Source organism: Chiloscyllium plagiosum, chromosome 23 (assembly GCF_004010195.1).
Source record: "Chiloscyllium plagiosum isolate BGI_BamShark_2017 chromosome 23, ASM401019v2, whole genome shotgun sequence".
Classification (NCBI taxonomy): domain Eukaryota; kingdom Metazoa; phylum Chordata; class Chondrichthyes; order Orectolobiformes; family Hemiscylliidae; genus Chiloscyllium; species Chiloscyllium plagiosum.
The window spans coordinates 56,844,872-56,865,128 of NC_057732.1; the positions used below are offsets into that span (position 1 = coordinate 56,844,872).

The 20,257-nt window shown below is 42.7% G+C and overlaps 1 protein-coding gene across 1 annotated transcript in view; it reads left to right on the top strand.

Annotated features, from left to right (window-relative positions):
• The window catches only part of pcloa (piccolo presynaptic cytomatrix protein a), a 568,528-nt gene that overhangs the window by 267,737 nt on the left and 280,534 nt on the right, over nt 1-20,257 (top strand). The window contains exon 4 of the mRNA XM_043713231.1: nt 10,976-11,617. Coding sequence (XP_043569166.1) covers nt 10,976-11,617 — 642 coding nt within the window. The remainder of the gene's footprint in view (nt 1-10,975; nt 11,618-20,257) is intronic.

The window sequence follows — 20,257 nt, forward strand, 5'->3', positions numbered from 1 at the left end:
TTACTTCCGCTCCTATGTCTTCTGGTCTTATGGACAAACAGCAGTGGTCCCAAAACAGATCCTTGTGGCACACCAGGAGTAACCAGACTCCAGGCTGAATATTTTCCATCAACCACCACTCGCTGCCTTTTTTCAGAAAGCCAGTTTCTAATCCAAACTGTTAAATCACCCTCAATTCCATGCCTCTGCATTTTCTCCAACAGCCTACCATGTGGAACCTTAGCAAAGGCTTTACTGAAGTCCATGTACACCATGTCAACTGCCCTACCCTCATCCATATGTTTGGTCACCTTCTCAAAAAACTCATTGAGGTTTGTGAGACATGACCTTCCCTTGATAAAACCATGTTGATTATCTGCAATCAAATTGTTGCTTGCTTGATGATTATGAATCTTATCTCTTATAATCTTTTCCAAAACCTTTCCTACAACAGAAGTAAGGCTCACTGGTCTATAATTACCTGGGTTATCTCTACTGCCCTTCTTGAACAAGGCACAACATTTGCAATCCTCCAGTCCTCTGTTACTAAACCCGTAGACAATGATGACTCAAAGATTAAAACCAAAGGCTCCAACACCTCCTCCCTAGCTTCCCAGAGAATCATCTTAATGAAATATCTAAACCCTGGAACCTGCAACATCCATTCCTCACCTTGCTCTATCCATGTCTCCGAAATGTCCGCAACATCGAAGTCCCAGGTACCTATCCATACTGCAAGCTCACCTACCTTATTCCAGATACCTCTGGCTTTGAAGTAGACACACTTCAAACCAGCTTGCTGTCTGCCTCCACATTTCTGTGACTGTGAAATCCTGTCCGTGCCCTCCTACTCTCATCCTCCTGTGCACACCTGTGAAACTTGCGGGTCGGTGTGGACTTGTTGGGCCGAAGGGCCTGTTTCCACAGTGTAAGTAATCTAATCTAATCTAATCTAAATCTAATTCACACCTCTGATTCTCATCCCCCTGCTGAGCTAGTTTAAACCAACCTGAATAGCACTAGCAAATTTCCCACCCAGGATATTAGTACCCCTCTGGTTCAAGTGAAGACCCTCCGGTTCAGCACCTGAGGAGTCACAAATGGCGCTAAGCATTGATGTTTGCACAATGAACATCCCCACTTCTGGCCTTATGATGGAGGGAACGTCATTGATGAAGCAGCTGAAGATGGTTGAGTGCAAGATACCAGCCAGAGAAAGTCCTGAAGAGATGTCCTGGAGCTGAGATGACTGATCTCTCACAGCCCCAGGTTCCCCCAATTTTCATTGATTCCAGTTTTTCTGGGTTCTTGATACCACACTTGTGACCTTGTTGTCAATGGCTGACACTCTCCCCTCCCCTCTGGAATTCAGCTCTATTGTCCATGTTTGAACCAAGGCTGTACTGAGGTCAGGAGCTGAATGGCCCTGGTGGAACCCAAATTGGGAGTCACTGAGCAGGTTATTGCTGAGCAAATGCTGCTTGACAGCACTGTTGATGACACCATCCATCACTTTCCTAATAATCAAGAGTATAATGATGGGGTTCTCATTAGTTAAGTTAGATTTGTTCTGATTTTTGTGGGCAGGATAAACCTGGGTAATTTTTGACATTTCCAGATAGATGCTAGTCTTGTAGTTTTAATGGAACAGCTTCGCTAGGGGAGCAGCAATTTCTGGAGCACAAGTTTTCAGTACTATTGCTGGAACATTGTCAGAACTCATAATAGTTCGGCACGGTGGCTCAGTGGTTAACACTATTGCCTCCCAGTGCCAGGGACCTGGGTTTGATTCCTGCCTCAGGTGACTGTCTGTATGGAGTTTGCTCATTCTCCTTGTGTCTGTGTGGGTTTCCTCCCACAGTCAAAAGATATGCAGGTTAGGTGAATTAGCTGTACTAAATTGCCCATTGTGTTAGGTACATGAGTCAGGGGTAAATATAGGGTTGGAGAATGTGTCTGGGTGGGTTACTCTTTGGAGGGTCAATGTGGACTTGCTGGGCCAAATGGCCTGTTTCCACACTGTCAGGAATCTAATCATAATTTTTGCAGCACCTAGTACTTTTAGCCATTTCTCGATATCAGGTGGAGTGAATCAAATTGGCTGAAGCCTGGTATCTGTAATGCTGGGGACCTATGGGGGAGACTAAGATGGACAATTGTTGCAAATGCTTCAGCCTTATATTTTGTACTGATCTGCTGTACTCCCTAACAGCTGAGGATGGGAATATTTGAGAAGCTTGTTCCTACTCTGAGTTGTTGAATTGACCACCACCATTCATGACTGGATGTAGCAGGACTGGAAAGTTTATGTCTAATTATCTGGTTATGAAGTTGCTTAGCTCTGCCTATTACTTGCTGTATAGTTTTCAAGTCACCTACATTTTTCTAGCTGCACCTTACTATTAGTTGTGCCTGGTGCTGCATTATTCATTGAACCAGGGTTATCTGCTGGCTTCATGATAATGGTTGAGTAGGGAATATGTTGGGCCATTAGGTTGCAGATTGACTAGAATTATGATTCTGCTGCTTTGATGATCCAAAGTGCTATGGATGTCCAAGTCTTAAGTTGCAAGATCTGTTTGAAGTCTCTCTTTAGGGCAGAACATAGACTTTGTACGGTTTTAGTGCCACACAACACAATGGAGAATATTCTCAATGTGAAGGTCGGACTTGGTCTCCACAAGAACTGTGTGGTGTTCACTCTTACTAATACTGTCATGGACAAATGCATCTGCAGCCAGCAGGTTGGTAAGGACGAGGTCAAGTATATTTTTCCCTCTGCTTGGTCCCCTCACCACCAGTCTAGCAGCAAAGTCCTTGAGGACTTGACCAGCTTGTTCAGTAGTGCTGCTACAGCCAGTTCTACTATAGCCCCTGTTTCTTCAAAGCACATTGACTATAATACGATTGAAGAATTTAGATCGTTATTTGCAGAACACGAGTTTTCCTTTCCTGTATTGGCTACAGTGCGGTTCCGGTACCATTGGTTTAAATGCTACTAATACGAGATTTTCTTATAATACGGGATCACATGGGTACCGCACTATCATGTTATATCAGAACAGACTGTACTGAGCTACTCTTGGTGGTGGACACTGAAATCCCCAGAGAACATTCTGCATCCCTCATCCAGAATAAGATCTCTTCACCCAGGAATTGCTACAACTATGGACTTCTGCTGCAGAAACCAGATGAGACCAAAACATTGAAAGGGGATTTACTTCAGCCCAGTGGAGTTTAATTTTCTCCACTCAGGAATAAAAGAATGACTAGGGTAGGAATAGGTCCAGTCAAGGATAGTAGTGGGAAGTTGCGTGTGGAGGCTGAAGAGATTGGGGAGACACTGAATGAATACTTTTCGTCAGTATTCAATCAGGAACAGGACATTGTTGTCAATGTGAGTACTGAGTCACAATTACGTAGAATGGATGGCTTTGAGGTATGTAGAGAAGAGGTGTTGGAAATTCTGGAAAGGGTGAAAATAGATAAGTCCCCTGGGCCTGATGGCATTTATCCTAGGATTCTCTGGGAAGCAAGGGAGGAGATTGCAGAGCCATTGGCCTTAATTTTTATGTCCTCGTTGTCTACAGGAGTAGTGCCAGAAGATTGGAGGATAGCAAATGTGGTTCCCTTGTACAAGAAGGGGAGTAGGGATAACCCTAGTAACTATAGGCCGGTGAGTCTCACTTCTGTTGTGGGCAAAGCCTTAGAGAGAATTGTAAGGGATAGGATTTATGAACATCTGGATAGGAACAATGTGATCAAGGATAGTCAGCATGGTTTGTGAAGGGCAGGTCGTGCCTCACAAACCTTATTGAATTCTTTGAAAAGGTGACAAAGGAGGTTGATGAGGGGAAAGCGGTAGATGTGGTATATATGGATTTTAGTAAGGCGTTTGATAAGGTTCCCCATGGTAGACTACTGCAAAAAATACGGAGCTATGGCATTGAGGGTGAGTTGGAGGTTTGGATTAGGAGTTGGCTGGCAGGAAGAAGACAGAGGGTAGTAGTTGATGGCAAAGTTTCTTCATGGAGTGCCGTCACTAGCGGTGTTCCGCAAGGATCTGTTTTGGGACCATCGACGTTTGTCATTTTTATAAATGACCTGGAAGAGGGGTTAGAAGGTTGGGTGAGCAAGTTTGCGGATCATACGAAAGTCAGAGGAGTTGTGCGGTGAAGAAGGCATATGGCGTACTGGCTTTTATTGGTAGAGGAATTGAGTTCCGGAGTACTGAGGTCATGTTGCAGTTGTATAAGACTCTGGTGCGGCCACATCTGGAGTATTGTGTGCAGTTTTGGTCGCCATACTATAGGAAGGATGTGGAGGCACTGGAACGGGTGCAGAGGAGGTTTACCAGGATGTTGCCTGGTATGGTAGAAAGATCGTATGAGGAAAGGCTGAGGCACTTGGGGTTGTTTTCATTGGAGAAAAAAAGGTTTAGGGGTGACTTGATAGAGGTGTATAAGATGATTAGGGGTTTAGATAGGGTCGACAGGGAGTATCTTTTTCCTCGTATGGAGTCAGCTATTACAAGGGGGCATAGCTTTAAATTAAGGGGGGGTAGGTATAGGACAGATGTTAGGGATAGGTTCTTTACTAAGCGAGTCGTGAGTTCATGGAATGCCCTGCCAGTAGCAGTGGTGGACTCTCCCTCATTATGGGCATTTAAGCGGGCATTGGATAGGCATATGGAGGATAGTGGGCTAGTGTAGGTTAGGTGGGCTTGGATCGGCGCAACATCGAGGGCCGAAGGGCCTGTACTGCGCTGTATTCTTCTATGTTCTATGTTCTTCCCAATAAAGCTTGAAAATTTCCTTTGGTAATATTTGAGGACAAATCTGAATAACTGAATGTTCATACTGATACTGCCCTTAAAGGCACCACTTCACCTGTTTATGTTTTTAGTAAAATTTTCAGCTGCTTCTGACACACAATTTCAGGTTTTAATGGAACCATCACTCTGGTGTCCACTTCTATTCTTAACCATTTGTCATTCAGTAAGGGAGTAACCTATTATTGGTTGGTGTTATCAGCAATGGTCAGTATGTGTAATAATATATCCTCTTTAGACAGAGAGTGGACATTTCTCATGCCTCTTCTGTACTGTGTAGATTTTCTTCCCACTAATCAGTTTCTGTACTTTTGCTGTGTGTATTTCATATTCCTTCCTGAAACACCCCTATTTAATGTGTCATTTTCAGCTGCAGTTTCTGCATACATCTTTTTTATAGCAGTAATTTGCTGATGTGTGACCTTTTTCTTCCTCACAAATGTTAGTTTTGAGTCTACATTGGTATTCTTCTCAGAGCCATCACTTTGTTAACTCTCATGGTCAAGCTTAGCTGTTGAGCCTCCTTAGCTGCTAGATCCTTTGGGACTGCTATTTCCAGCACCTTCCTTAAGGTAATCTCTTCAGTAATCTCTTACTGAGGGCAGAGAGGGGCAAGACTTCCTAGAGTGTATTCAGGAGAACGTTCTACAGCATGTTTCCAGTTCAAAGAGAAAAAGGAACTGCGAGATTGGCCACATCATCCAATTAGATTGAGTGTCAGTGGGGGAACATTTAGGGACAGTCCTCATTATATCATAAGGTTTAGACCAACAACAGGAAAACAGGCATCACAATCCAGAGTGCAAATAATGAAATGGGGGAAAGCCAACTTCAAGATATTTAGAATGGTTCTTGACAGAATAAAGGTTGAAACCTTGCCAGGAAAAGTGGTAAATAAATGGCTACCTTCAAAAAGGACTTATTTCTGGATGAATCAAGGTATATTCCTACAAAAGGGAAAGATAGGCCATAAAAAGCCAGAGTTCTCAGGATGGGAACATGAAATTTGCTATACAAACAGTTTAGCCATGAATTTATTGATGGATCAAATGACTTACTTTTGCTCCTTATTCATATGTTTGTGAAAGAGATAGAAATTAAAGTGAAAAATAAAAAAATGCCCTTATATCAGATGTCAGGTAAAAAAATTCAGCTGAGGACCAGCCTGAACAAAGAAGGTTCAGAGGGTTAGGGAAAAAGCAAATAAGAAGTAAACTGAGCATATGAATAAAGACAGGCAGCTAAATTCATGTAATGGCTAACTTTATGGAGCTTTCTTTTGTAAAAAGATAGCAGAAAGCATTGACAGAGGTATTACTGTTGATGAGATGTTCGTAGACTTACAGAAGGTATTTGATACAATGCCACAGAGAGACTTGATTAAAAAATTATAGCTTATGGAATAAAAGGAACAGTGGCAACAAGGATACAAAGTGTCTATGTGACAGAAGGCAGGGAGGATTATTGGGGACTTTTTTATTTCCAGCGGTTATGTGGTGCAGTTCCTTTGGAGTCAATGTTGAGACCTCTGCTTTTTCTGATATGCAATAATGATTGATACCTTTGTGTATGGGGCACAGTTTCAAATAAGGAGAATCAAAATTGCGAATCATTGTGGACTGTGAGGAGGCTAGTGCTGAAGTTTAGAACTTCAAAAGGATAGTGAATGCATGGACATGTGGTAGATGAAATTCAAAGTGGATAAATGTGAAATGCAAAAGTATGGCGATACTATTGAAAATCAAAGGTATAGCTATCATCACTGTGGGCAGCCCGGTGGCTCAGTGGTTAGCACTGCTGCCTCACAGCGCCGGAGACCCAGGTTCAGTTCCAGCCTCGGGCGATTGGGTGGGTGGAGTTTGCACATTCTCCAGTGTCTGTGTGGGTTTCCTCCGGGTGCTCCGGTTTCCTCTCAAAGCTCAAAGATATGCAGGGTAGGTGAATTGGCCATGCTCAATTACCCCTGGTGGTCAGGGACATTAGTCAGGGGTAAATGTAGAGCAGTAGGGGACTGAGTCTGGGTGGGTTGCTCTTCGGAGGATCAGTGTTGGGTTGAAGAACCCGTTTTCACACTCTAGAAATTCTATGAGTACAAGAGCAGAGGGATATAGTTGTGTACTTACACTAGCCATTGAACATGGTAGGTTGAGAGCATGGTTCATTAACCAGACTATTCCATGGCCTTTAATAATAGCACCATAGAGTACACAGGCAAGGAGGTTATCCTGAAAAATGAAAGACAGTAGCTTAGCTTCACTTGGAGGATTGCATCCAGATTCAGACATTACGTTTGAGGAAGGAATGCAAATGCATTGAACAAAGTGCAGGAGAGGTTCATAAGAACAGTTTCAGGGATGAGTAATTTCAGATTTAAAATAGATTGGAGAAGCTGGGATTATTCCTCTTGGAGAAGAGGGCTGAGAGGAAATCACATCAAAATGTCAAAAATCATGACTAGTCCAAACAGAATCAATAGAAATAAACTGTTCCCATTAGCGAAAGGATCGAGAATAAGTGGACACAAGTTTAAGTTGATTAGCAGAAGGAGCAATGACAACATTGAAGGAAAATGTTTTGCACAACACAAGTGGTTAGGGTCTGGACTGCACTGTCTGAGTGTGTGTGGAGGCAGGTTCACTCAAGTGGAAGAAAGTGAGGACTGCAGATGCTGGAGAGTCAAAGTCGTAAAGTGTGGCGCTGGAAAAACACAGCAGGTCAGGCAGCATCCAACGAGCAGGAGCGTCAATGTTTCAAGCGTAAACCCTTCATCAGGAATGTCACTCGAGTGTTATGGGACTGGAATATACTGAGAGTGTGGGAGAGGTAGATGCACTTGAGCAGTGAGGGTCTGGAATGTACTGAGGGTGTGGGGGAGGCAGGATCACTTGAGTGGTTAGGGTCTGGAGTGTACTGTCTGAGAGCGTGCTGAACATATTTACGTGGGTGTGATTCTTTGTATTTAATTTGGACATATAGAAAAACCCTAAAAAGTTAAGGTGTTGCGATGGGTAACTGTAATATTGCAAAAAAGAATATCAACGGTTGTTTGAAATGATTGGGAAATAAATACAACACTGTATGATGAGTCCTACATCCATGTATAAGTTTAAATAAACCAGTGTTAGAATAATCTCAGGATTTATTGCTGAATCAATCAGGAGGGCAGCCCACTTCCCTGCTGCCTCATGGATGCCCAGTTGTGAGTGCTAGGTTTGTTTGAACTCGGTCCCATTTAGCACAGTGATAGTGGTACACAATATGATGGAGGATATTTTCAATGTGAAGGTGGGACTTCAATTACACAAAGACTGTGCAGTGGTCACTTTTACTATACACTCATGGATAGATGATATAGCAGTAGGCAGATTAAGAAGGATGATGTCAAGTATGTTTTTCCCTCGTGTTGGCTCGCTCATCACCTGCTACAGACCCAGTGTAGCAGCTATGTCTTTTAGGACTTGACCAGCTCAATCAGTAGTGCTGCTGATAGCTTCCCTTGGTGGAGCACATTAAAATCTTCACCCCCCCACCGCCCCATCTGTATTATTGCTGCCCCCAGTGCTTCCTCTAAATGTTGTTCAATATCGGGTAGCACAGAGTCATCAGCCAATGTAAGATAGTACTTGGTAATCAGCAGGCGGTTTCCTTTCTCATGTTTAACCTGATGCCATGAGACTTCATGAGGTCCAAAGACAATGTTGAGGACTCCCAGGGCAACTCTCCTCCAATCGTATACCACTGTGCTGCCACCTCCACTGGGTCTGTCCTGACAATGTGGCAGGACATATCCAGGGATAACAATGGTGTCTGGAACATTGTGTGTAAGATGTAATTCTATCAACATGACTGTGTCAGGCTGCTGCTTGACAAGTCTGTGAAGTGTACTATTTGCACAAACCCTGATTATTGTGGTGTCTTTATTTCAAGCCCAGGTCATTTCCTTGCATTTTCTTTGTCTTAGTCTCCAGCTCCATTATGGGGCTGACAATTAGATTAGATTACTTACAGTGTGGAAACAGGCCCTTCGGCCCAACAAGTCCACACCGACCCGCCAAAGCGTAACCCACCCTTTCCCGTACATTTACCCCTTTACCTAACACTACAGGCAATTTAGCATGGCCAATTCACCTGACCTGCACATCTTTGGACTGTGGGAGGAAACCGGAGCACCCGAAGGAAACCCACGCAGACACGGGGAGAACGTGCAAACTCCACACAGTCAGTCGCCTGAGGCGGGAATTGAACCCGGGTCTCTGGCACTGTGAGGCAGCAGTGCTAACCACTGTGCCACCGTGCCGTCCACAATCTACTCCCTCTGTTATCTTCTTGACTATTTCTATCTCCATTCAAATCGACTTGACATCTTGATCTTTTGAACCAAGTTTATTTCTCAATATTGTACTGATCTTATCTTTTATTCACAGAGCTAGCCCATCTCCTCTTCCTTTCTTGCAGGGAACAGTTGCCTTCTACATAGAACTGAGGAGATCAGCTCCAGTAGTTCAGAGAAGTGAACAGCATTTCTCACATATTTGCAACTCAATTCAGTGAATGTTTGCTCTTAAAATGAAAATGTTCCTCTTTCTGAACCAAACCTTAAACAGACCATTGTTCACAGCAAACTTGCCAGCCTTCAGGACTACATCAACTGCAACACCATACAACCCTGTCAGGGTAGCCTATGCAAGACATGTCAGAGCATCGGCATCGATACGATCATTACACGTGAAGACATCACCCACCATGTACATGACAGTGTATGATATAGACTCACACTCTCTCTCACACAAATATCCACTCTCACTCACGCACACTCTCTCAGTTGCATAGACTCCCTCACACACTCTCTCAAACATACTAACACACACTTTCTCTCTCACACACACACACACACACACACACACACATACACGTGCACACACATATAAATCTTGGGGGGGGGGGTGAATTTCCATTTGCAGATACATTCGATTTTGTTCAAAAAGCACACAATTTGTAGGCAATCAATCAATGTGACATTTTATAAACTCCTACTTTGGAAATAAAACCAGTCTGACTCCAGGTTAAAATACAGACAGACTCCAAACAAGACCTCATGCGTCAAATACATTGTCTGACCAGAGGTGTCACCTCCTTTTTATTGAATGCATCTTAAATTATCTCGGGGTAGTGATTTGAAATAAATTTTGGGATTTGCATATTAATCAATCAAAACCTGCTCCTCTATTCTCACTGATAAAAGATTTAAGAGTCATCAATTGTTTGCATGAGTCGTATGACCCTTTGATCTTTTCCTTATACATTCTGTGTCGAAGGTCTTCCTCTCTCACTAGCACCTGATGAAGGAGCAGCCCTCCAAAAGCTAGTGTTTTCAAATAAATCTGTTGGACTATAGCTTGGTGTGATTTTGGACCTCTTTCTGAAAGCAATGCAATGAGGTAACGAAGGGTAAAGTACCAAATGGACATGAGATATTATAGTGTTAAGGTTATAGAAGTTATTGCTCAATCTTTCATACAAATTGAATTAAAAATTAGGAGGTAACTAATAATGATAAAATAACATCTGCTGTAAAAGCTGCATGGATTAACATGATGCATGTTTTATAATGATGATTACGTTTCCTGGTTTGTTTCTAACAGATCTCCAATTATTTTATTTACTGGGCAAACGAGCCTAATATTTTCACAAAATATAAATGCATTCTTTGACAGCACTGACAGGCATTTCAGGATACACAATGTCTGATTATTCTTTTATGTTGATGGCCAGTACAATGGGTGTTCTGAAAGTGGGACTTTTTAAGAAAAAATGTTAGAAAATAATGTAATTATTTTTGCCTTTTCTGAAAATTGCTGTATAAAGATTTTTGTATAACAAAGGTTTCAAAGTCAACAAGCAGTTTTCTGGTTTTTGCCACTTCAGAAATTGAGAATACATCAAGTTTTAGGAAAGGAAAATTCACCCTAGGAATCCATCAATGAGGAATTTATTTGCTGAATTGTGTGTTATGGACTAGCATCTGATTAAAATAAGAAATTGCAACCATTTATTTTGATGGATTTTGTGTTCTGTGCTATAAAAATGTTTTTAAAAAAATGTCCAGTGATTGAACTGATGAAACAAGATACATATTTTCATTTAAACAATGTTTGTATATTTTAGGTCCAGGAATGGCTGTGTTTGACCTGCCAAACACAACGAGCACTAAGTGGACAACTTGGAGACCTTGGGAAAATGCCACCTCCCCATCCAATCTCAAAACCGAAGCAAACTGTTCCTGCTCAGCCTGGACCCAAGCAATCTCAGAAAGATCCATCTTCTGCAGGTCCTTCAAAGCCTTCAGCAGACCAACCAACTATTCCTCAGACAAACGAAATGCAGCCAGAAAAGGTAAGCCTTATGACAACTGCTCGAAAAGATGCAGAAACAAAGGAAATGGCAGTAAAACCTGCTGCCAAACCAATAGAAGCTCCAACTGTGGTCAAACAGGAGACATCTTTGGATCAGGATTTGAAAGTTACAAAACAAATCACAAAACAGAAGTTTGCAACAGATGAAGATCAGAAGCTTCCACCAGAGCCAGTGGCAAAAGAAGATGCTGTTAAACAAGTGGAAGAAACTGCTGCACCAAAGAAATTAGAGCCAGTAATTGAAAAAGAGGAAACAGCAATAAAGGTGATGAAGTCTGAAGAGGCTACATCTGATTCAGCTGTTCAAAAACAGCTGTCTGAAGTTATAAAGGTGCAGAATGAGCAGCTAAAAACACCTGATTTAGCACAGACTGACAAAGAAAAAGTTACAATGGTGAGTAAACATCTTACTTTTGTTAATTTCCTGTTATTACCAAGAATTCACTGAATCATAGACACCTTCCTGTATGAAAAGAAGTCATTTGGCCATTGAGTCCACACAGATCGCCCAAAGAGTATTCCACCTCGACACCCATCCTACCACAAAAACCCAACACTTGCTATGGCTAATCTACCTAGCCTGCACATCCCTTGTCTGTGGGAGAAAACTGGAACTCCCAGAGAAACCCACAAAGACATGGGGAGAGCCTTCAAACTGCACACAGACAGTTGCCTGAAGCTGGAATTGAAGCCAGGCCCTTGGTGCAGTGAGGCAGCAGTGCCATAGAGTCAGAGAGATGTACAGCACAGAAACAGACCCTTCAGTCCAACTTGTCCATGCCTACCAGATATCCTAAATAGGGAGAAAGTGCAGACTGCAGATGCTGGAGATCAGAGTCGAGAGTGTGGTGCTGGAAAAGCACAGAGGTCAGGCAGCATCCAAGGAACAGAAGAATTGATGTTTCGGGCAAGAGCTGATGAAGGGCTCTTGCCCGAAATGTCGATTCTCCTGCTCCTCGGATGCTACCTGAATTGCTGTGCTTTTCCGGCATACACTCTCGACTCAGGTATCCTAAATAAATCTAGCCCCATTTGCCAGCACTTGGCCCATATCCCTCGAAACCTTCCTACTCATATGCCCATCCAGATGCCTTTTAAATGTTGTAAATTGTACCAACCTCCATCACTTCCCCTGACGGCTCATTCCATACACGCACTACCGTCTGCGTGAAAAAGTCACTTTTAAATCCTTCTCCTCACGTTAAACCTGTGCCTTCCAGTTCTGGACTCCCCTAACACAGGGAAAAGACCTTGTCTGTTTATCCTATCTATGCCCCTTATGATCTTGTAAACCTCTATAGGGTCACGTTTCAGCCTCCGACACTCCATGGAAATCAACTTCAGCCTATTCAGCCTCTTCCCAGAGCTCAAACCCTCCAACCCTGGCAACATCCTTGTAAATTTCTTCTGAACTCTTTCAGGTTTCACAACATCCTTTCATTAGGAGGGAGACTAGAATTGCCCACAATATTCCAAAAGTGGGCTAACCAATGTCCTGTAAGTCGCAACATGACCTCCCAACTCTTAGACAGTTTCATGTAATTTCGCCAAATGGAGTAGAAATTGGCATTTGGGTATAATTTAGCACAATGCTGACCAGTTCTACCTGCCCCAAATCTGGACTTGTACCAATTATTTAGGACATCACCTCAGGTGAAGGAAATGTTGATCCTTAGCAGCTCTGTGGCTAACAGCTGGAGACAAGCCATTTCTTAAAATCTTTTCATGGAACCCCCAAGGCAGACCAACTCATTATTATCACCGGCCTCACAGCATGTTCTCAAAATATCTTAGTGGGCGGCACGGTGGTACAGTGGTTAGCACTGCTGCCTCACAGTGCTAGAGACCCGGGTTCAATTCCCGCCTCAGGCTGTGTGGAGTTTGCACGTTCTCCCCGTGTCTGCATGGGTTTCCTCCGGGTGCTCCGGTTTCCTCCCACAGTCCAAAGATGTGCAGGTCAGGTGAATTGGCCATGCTAAATTGCCCGTAGGTGTTAGGTAAGGGGTACATGTAGGGGTATGGGTGGGTTGCGCTTCGGCGGGGCGGTGTGGACTTGTTGGGCCGAAGGGCCTGTTTCCACACTGAGTAATCTAATCTAATCTCCAGGGACACTGCTTAAGTTTACTCCACAGTTTTCTAAGATGAACAATCCCAAAAATTCACCACAGTCTGAGTCAAGAAATTCCTCCTCATCTCAGTCCTAAATCATTTGTCACTTATTCTGGACCTTTTCTCCTGATGTTAAATACTCCAGCCAAGGGAATACATCCTTCCTGTACCTGTGCTGTCAATCCCTCAAAGCATTTTCTAAGGTTCAAATAAATCACACTATTATTCTAAACTATGGAGAAGACAGGCCCAGTATCGTCATTCACTCCTTAGAGACTCCCACCTTCCCAAGACACAGTCATCATCGCAGGAATCATTCCAGCCTCCCACCTTCAATGGCAGATTTATCCTTCTTTAGGTAAGGAAACCAAAACTGAATACAACAGCTCAGGTGCAATCTCTGTACAATTTCAGGAAGACTTTTATAGTCTTCTGCTCAAACCCTTTTCTTAAAGCCAACATACCATTTAAAAGCAGGGGCCCTTGTGGCACATTAGTAATGTCCCTGCCTATAGATCAGGAGGCCCAGATTCATATCCTTGTTTCTCCAGAGTCATAGAGTCTTAGGGATGGACAGATTTGAAACCCTTAGTCCAACTCGTCTATGCCAACCAGATATCCTAAATTAATCTCATCCCATTTGCCAGCATTTGGCCCATATCCTTCTAAGCCCTCCCTTGTCATATACCCATCCAGATGCCTCTTAAATGTTGTAATTATATCAATCTCCACCACTTCCTCTGGCAGCTTATTCAACACATGCACCACCCTGTGTGAAACTGTTGCCAATTAGGTCCCTTTTAAATCTTTCCCCTCTCACCTTAAACCTATGCTGTCTATTTTGGGCTCCCCAGCTTTGGGAAAAGACCTTGACTATTTACCCTATCCATTTCCATCATGATTTTATAAAGCTCTATAAGATCTCCCCTCAGCCTCCGGCATTCCAAGGAAGATAGCCACAGCCTAGTCAGCCTCTCCCTATATTTCAACCCCAGCAACATGCTTGTATAATATAATCTTTGAACAGGTTGATTACAAACTGCTTGAGAAACTCATTAGGTCTAAAAGCATTTGATTAGAGAAAAACAGAGTTAACCTTTTGAGTCTGACTCTTAGTTCCAACATTCTAGTTGCCTTCTTAATTAATTTCCAGACCTACATTTTAGCTTCCATGGGCTTATCAACAAGGACATTCTGGTTCTTTTGAGTATCAACACTTCTCCGACAATTTAAGAAATACAGGGAGTTTGTTTTTCATATCAGGTTTTTCATATTTCTGTGTTATAACCCACCTGCCATCATCTTGCACTCAGTTAGCCTATTTAAATCCCCTCATCAGGTCTTTGCATGTGGTAAAAACAATGACTGCAGATGCTGGAAACCAGATTCTGGATTAGTGGTGCTAGAAGAGCACAGCAGTTCAGGCAGCATCCGAGGAGCAGCGAAATCTTTGCACGTTCCTCACTACTCATATTCCCACCTCATTTTGTGCCATCAATAAACTCAGAAGTCTAACATTTGGTTCGTACATCCACATCGTTGACCTGGATTGGGCAGAGAAAATGTCTTTGATCCTTGTCTCCATGAGCTATCTGTCACATTCTGCTGGACATGACTTGCCAGTTTTGTCAGTAGAGCTCAGTTTTTCTGCTCATTGTGAAAGATTTCAGTTGAGACTAATTAACCCTTTATCGCTTATGATGGTAAATGATAATTTTAAGGTTCACTTTGTTATAGAAAAGCTCACTGTTCAGGCAATATTTGAGAGTGAAACCAGCAGAGGGCAGAAGATGAAGGTGAATAGATGCACAGGTAGCAGCTGACAGTGATATCTGCAACAGTTCAAGTGAGATGCGGAAAATTAATAACAGCTCTGAGAGTTGGAAGCGGGAAAATAAGGCTCAGCAAAGTCTTCAAGTAGAGTTGGGGGGTGGAGGGTAATTAAATATAGATCGAAGGATTGTGCAATATCAAAGTAAAGATGAAAACCAGGTTATAGTCCAACAGGTTTAATTGGAAGCACTAGCTTTCGGAGCGCTGCTCCTTCATCCGGTGGTAGTGGAGGGCTCAATCCTAACACAAAATTTATAGCAAAAATTTACAGTGTGATGTAACTGAAATTATACATTGAAAAATTGATTGTTAAGTCTTTCATCTGTTTGAATACCATGAATACACTTCTTTCATGTGTAAATCACAAAACCCCTTTTTTTAAAAAAGTTGCATTCTCAGGTTAGCTGTTAACAATGGTGATAGCTAGACAATATGTTGAAGGTGTTAGCCCCGTGTTCTCTGTCTATGCCATGATGTTTAGATTGATTCTAATCTAAAAAGTGAGATAACGGAGTTTTACATGAATGCATGCAGTGTTTGAGCAAAGTACAATGTAATCCTGCAAGTACAAATTCACCCCACAAAATATGTGTGCATGTGGATCTTTGTCTGTCTGTCTGTGTGTGTCTGTCTGGGTTGGGGATTGTGAATGTGAGAAAGTGTATGCGTCTGTGTGTAGTGAGTGTAGAGTGTCTTAAGTCTGTGAGGAGGTGCATGTGTGAGTGTGGGAGTGTTTGTGTCTGTAAGGGTGTGTGTGGTGTCTGCGCGCGCGTCCGTGTGTATATGTGTTTCTGTGTGTGTCCGTGTGAGAGTGCATAGTGCAATGGTGGTCACCTGTAATGTGACATGAACCCAAGGTCCCGGTTGAGGCCCTCCCTATTGGTACCGAACTTAGCTATCAGCCTCTGCTCGGCCACTTTTCACTGCTGCCTGTCCCGAAGTCCACCTTGGAGGATGGTCACCTGAAGGTCCGAGGTCGAATGTCCTGGGCCACTGAAGTGTTCCCCAACTGGGAGGGAACCCTCCTGTCTGTTGATTGTTGTGCGGTGCTCATTCATCCGTTGTTGTAGCCTTTGCTCGGTTTCCCCAATATACCATGCCTCAGGGCATCCTTGCCTGCAACGTATAAGATAGACAACATTGGCTGAGTCACTTGAGAGCCTGCCATGTACAAGGTGGGAGGTGTCCCCATGTTTAATACCACCATTACAGGTGGGGACACCTCCCACCTTGTACATGGCAGGCTCTCATGTGACTCAGCCAATGTTGTCTATCTTATACGTTGCAGGCAAGGATGCCCTGAGGCATGGTATATTGGGGAAACCGAGCAAAGGCTACAACAACGGATGAATGAGCACCGCACAACAATCAACAGACAGGAGGGTTCCCTCCCAGTTGGGGAACACTTCAGTGGCCCAGGACATTCGACCTCGGACCTTCGGGTGACCATCCTCCAAGCGGACTTCGGGACAGGCAGCAGTGAAAAGTGGCCGAGCAGAGGCTGATAGCTAAGCTCGGTACCCATAGGGAGGGCCTCAACCGGGACCTTGGGTTCAAGTCACATTACAGGTGACCACCATTGCACTATACACACACACACACACAGACAGGCCTACACACACACACACACACTCCTATACACATATACACAGACACGCGCACAGACACCCACACACACCCTTACAGACACACACACTCCCACATGCACCTCCTCATAGACTTAAGACACTCTACACTTACTACACACACACACACTCAACCCCCAACTCAGACAGACACACACAGACAGACAAAGACCCACATGCACACATATTTTGTGGGGTGAATTTGTACTTTCAGGGTCACATTGTACTTTGCTCAAACACTGCATGCATTCATGTAAAACTCCGTTATCTCACTTCTTAAGAAGTGAAACTATCACTGTATTCAAACAGATGAAAGACTTAACACTCAATTTTTCAATGTATAATTTCAGTAATATCACACTCTAAAGTTTTGCTATAAATTGTGTGTTAGGATTGAGCCCTCCACTACCACCGGATGAAGAAGCGACGCTCCGAAAGCTAGTGTGCTTCCAATTAAACCTATTGGACTATAACCTGGTGTTGTGTGATTTTTAACTTTGTACACCCCAGTCCAACACCGGCATCTCCAAAAGTAAAGTTGAGTTACGTAGTTAGAGAACATTAGATTAGGTTAGATTCCCTCCAGTGTGGAAACAGGCCCTTCGGCCCAACAACCGATCCTCCGGAGAGTGACCCACCCCCCCTCTGACTAATGCACCTAACAACTATAGACAATTTAGCATGGTCAATTCACCTGACCTGCACATCTTTGGACTGTGGGAGGAAACTGGAGCACCTGGAGGAAATCCACGCAGACACGGGGAGAATGTGCAAACTCCACACAGACAGTCGCCCAAGGCTGGAATTGAACCTGGGACCCTGGCACTGTGAGGCAGCAGTGCTAACCACTGAGCCAGCATGCTGCCCAATTAATTCATTCAATCTCAAGACATTTTGCAGATTTTAGTTGCCTTGGATGTAAAAGTAGGCCAGATATTTAATGGAGACACCACCGAGTGAGTAATGAGCCCAAAAGTATATGTAGGGCATGTGCTGTGCGTAAAATAAACTGAGTTCCATATCGTTACTCTCCAGTAAGTTGGAAGTGTTTGAATGTTCTGATCATGCAGATAAAGGATCAGTTCTTGTCTCTGAAGATAGTGTTGTCTCAGAAAGACCAATCCTTACTAATACATGGAACTACATTAAAGGACAAGTCTTCAAATCCACCACCCCTGCAAGTGACGGCAACTGTAGGAAATTGCAGATACATTTTAACATTTTTACAGTGGAGACTGCAGAGCTATGAGGCCTCTGATTGGACCAATAACCTTAAATGGCAAATGAGCAGGTGGTCAATTAGGACGCTGAGGCTGTCTGTTGGAAAATTGCAACTGCTGACAAAGTGGGCCGAGGGATCCCATTTGGTGCCAATGTCAGGATCTCAAATCCCATAGGAAAGTCTGCTCTGTGTGTGTCAGAATAGTAATGTTTCTGTTGTTTTATCAGAAAATGAATTTGTCTCCTTGGTACTTCTTTGATCTTGAGGTTTGTTTGAGTTGCCCATTTACGAGTTCAAACACTGCCAAATAAATTATTCCTTCAGTACATTCCGATTCTTGTAAACCAAAAGAACTATAATCTCAGGATAGTTCGGATTAGGGTTAACAGATGTATGACTCCTGGGGACAAATATTCATTCTTGAATGTTATAAACATTTGATTTTCATTAGGAAGAGTAAAGAAATAGAAATGTCAGTCAATGCTGGAGAATGTAATCATTCATGATCATGAATCAATGGTTGCAGCAATCAAACTGAGAAGCAAAAGGAATATGTCAAAATCGTAAAACGAAAGAATTTTGGAAAAACTAGCAAGAACATGGGAAATGAAGCAAGAGTAAGGAAACAGAAAAATAGCAGAAGATAAAGTGAAGCTTGTCTCAATTGACAAGGCTTCTCAGATTTTTTTTGATTTCTAATAACTATGTAACCAGAGCTCTGCACACAGTTAAATTAAACAGAAATATATCTGTTACTTCCAATAAAGCTGCAACACCATGGTTTCAATAGGTAGAAGTGGAACTATGGTTATAGAAATGAGAGTATTTCAGAAACAGCCAGAGTTGCAAAGATCATTATTGTGCCCAGCAATTCTTGTTTCACTTGATAGTTAAGAAAAACAGCTTTCATAACAAATAATATGATTTGTTGACTTATTAAAAGTAATTCCCTGATTAATATAAAATTCACCTTAGCATTGCTTCACAATGTCAGGAGTATAATAAGGACTTGGAGAAATTGGTACTTCAGACTTACCCTGTGATTATTGCATTTTGTAAATTTTTTTTGGAAGTTGTAGGACACATTTGAATCTCTGAGTGAATTATCAAACAGCATTCTTGGAGTCCCCAGTCATGGCAGACTGCAGCATTCATGCTGTTTAATGCAGCATGAAACTCGAATCACCTGAAGGCTGTCAGCAGCAATGAGGCAGCAGCTCAGACCAGAGAAAAATCCACCTGAGGGAGCCAGAGACAAAATTGATTGGACAGAAATAACCAGGGAGCAAATGAGAAACAGCCAGGACACCAAAAATATACGCATAGATGTTGAGAAGTTGTAAACGAAACATGTTTTGTGAAAAAAATGGTTGCAGTTATACTCAGAAACCAATAGACTGGGTAGAGTTTCTACCTAATGGAATACAATGTATCTTGCATGTCTATAAATGTGATTCTACTACACAGACCCCTGCACTAGGAAAAGGCCAACTTTAATAGGATCAGATATAGTTTGGCCAAAGGAGCAGGTATATCTTGTCAAAGTAGTGGGATGTATTGAAGAGAGGTATAAGGAAAGGACAGGGCCAACATGCTCCAATAAAAATAAAGGGAGGTCCAAAATCTCCAGCAAACCCTGGATGTTGAGAGTTTGATAAAGGGAAATACTGAGGACTTGAAACAGCAGAAGCCCGAGAGGAGAACAGAATGTGCAAGAGGGATCTTAAAAAGGAAATCAGGAGAGCAAAATTAGGCATGATAGTTAATGGCAGGTAAAACAGAGGAAAATGCTAAATTATTTTCAAATACATTGAGGATAAAAGATTAAAGGAAAGAGTTGAGCCCATTTAAAACCACAGTGGTAATTTGTGATAGAGCTGCAGGATGTAGATTGGTATAGAAATTAGGGAGAAAAACTGTGGTAAGTTTAAAGAAATTACTACAGGTAGAGAAAACAGTCTGAGTGATTTGGCAGGCTTAAAAGTCGATATATATCATGTTACCCAGCTAGACCCATTCTCCAGCTCTACCTCTGTAGCTCTAAATGATTTAGATTTGAATGTAGGAGAGTTGATCAGTAAGACTGTAAGACATAGGAGTGGAAGCAAGGCCATTTAGCCCATTGAGTCCAATCCGCCATTTAATCATGGCTGATGGGCGTTTCAACTCCACTTACCTGCACTCTCCCCATATCCATTCATTCCTTGCGAGGTCAATAATTTATCAATCTTTGCCTTGAAGACAT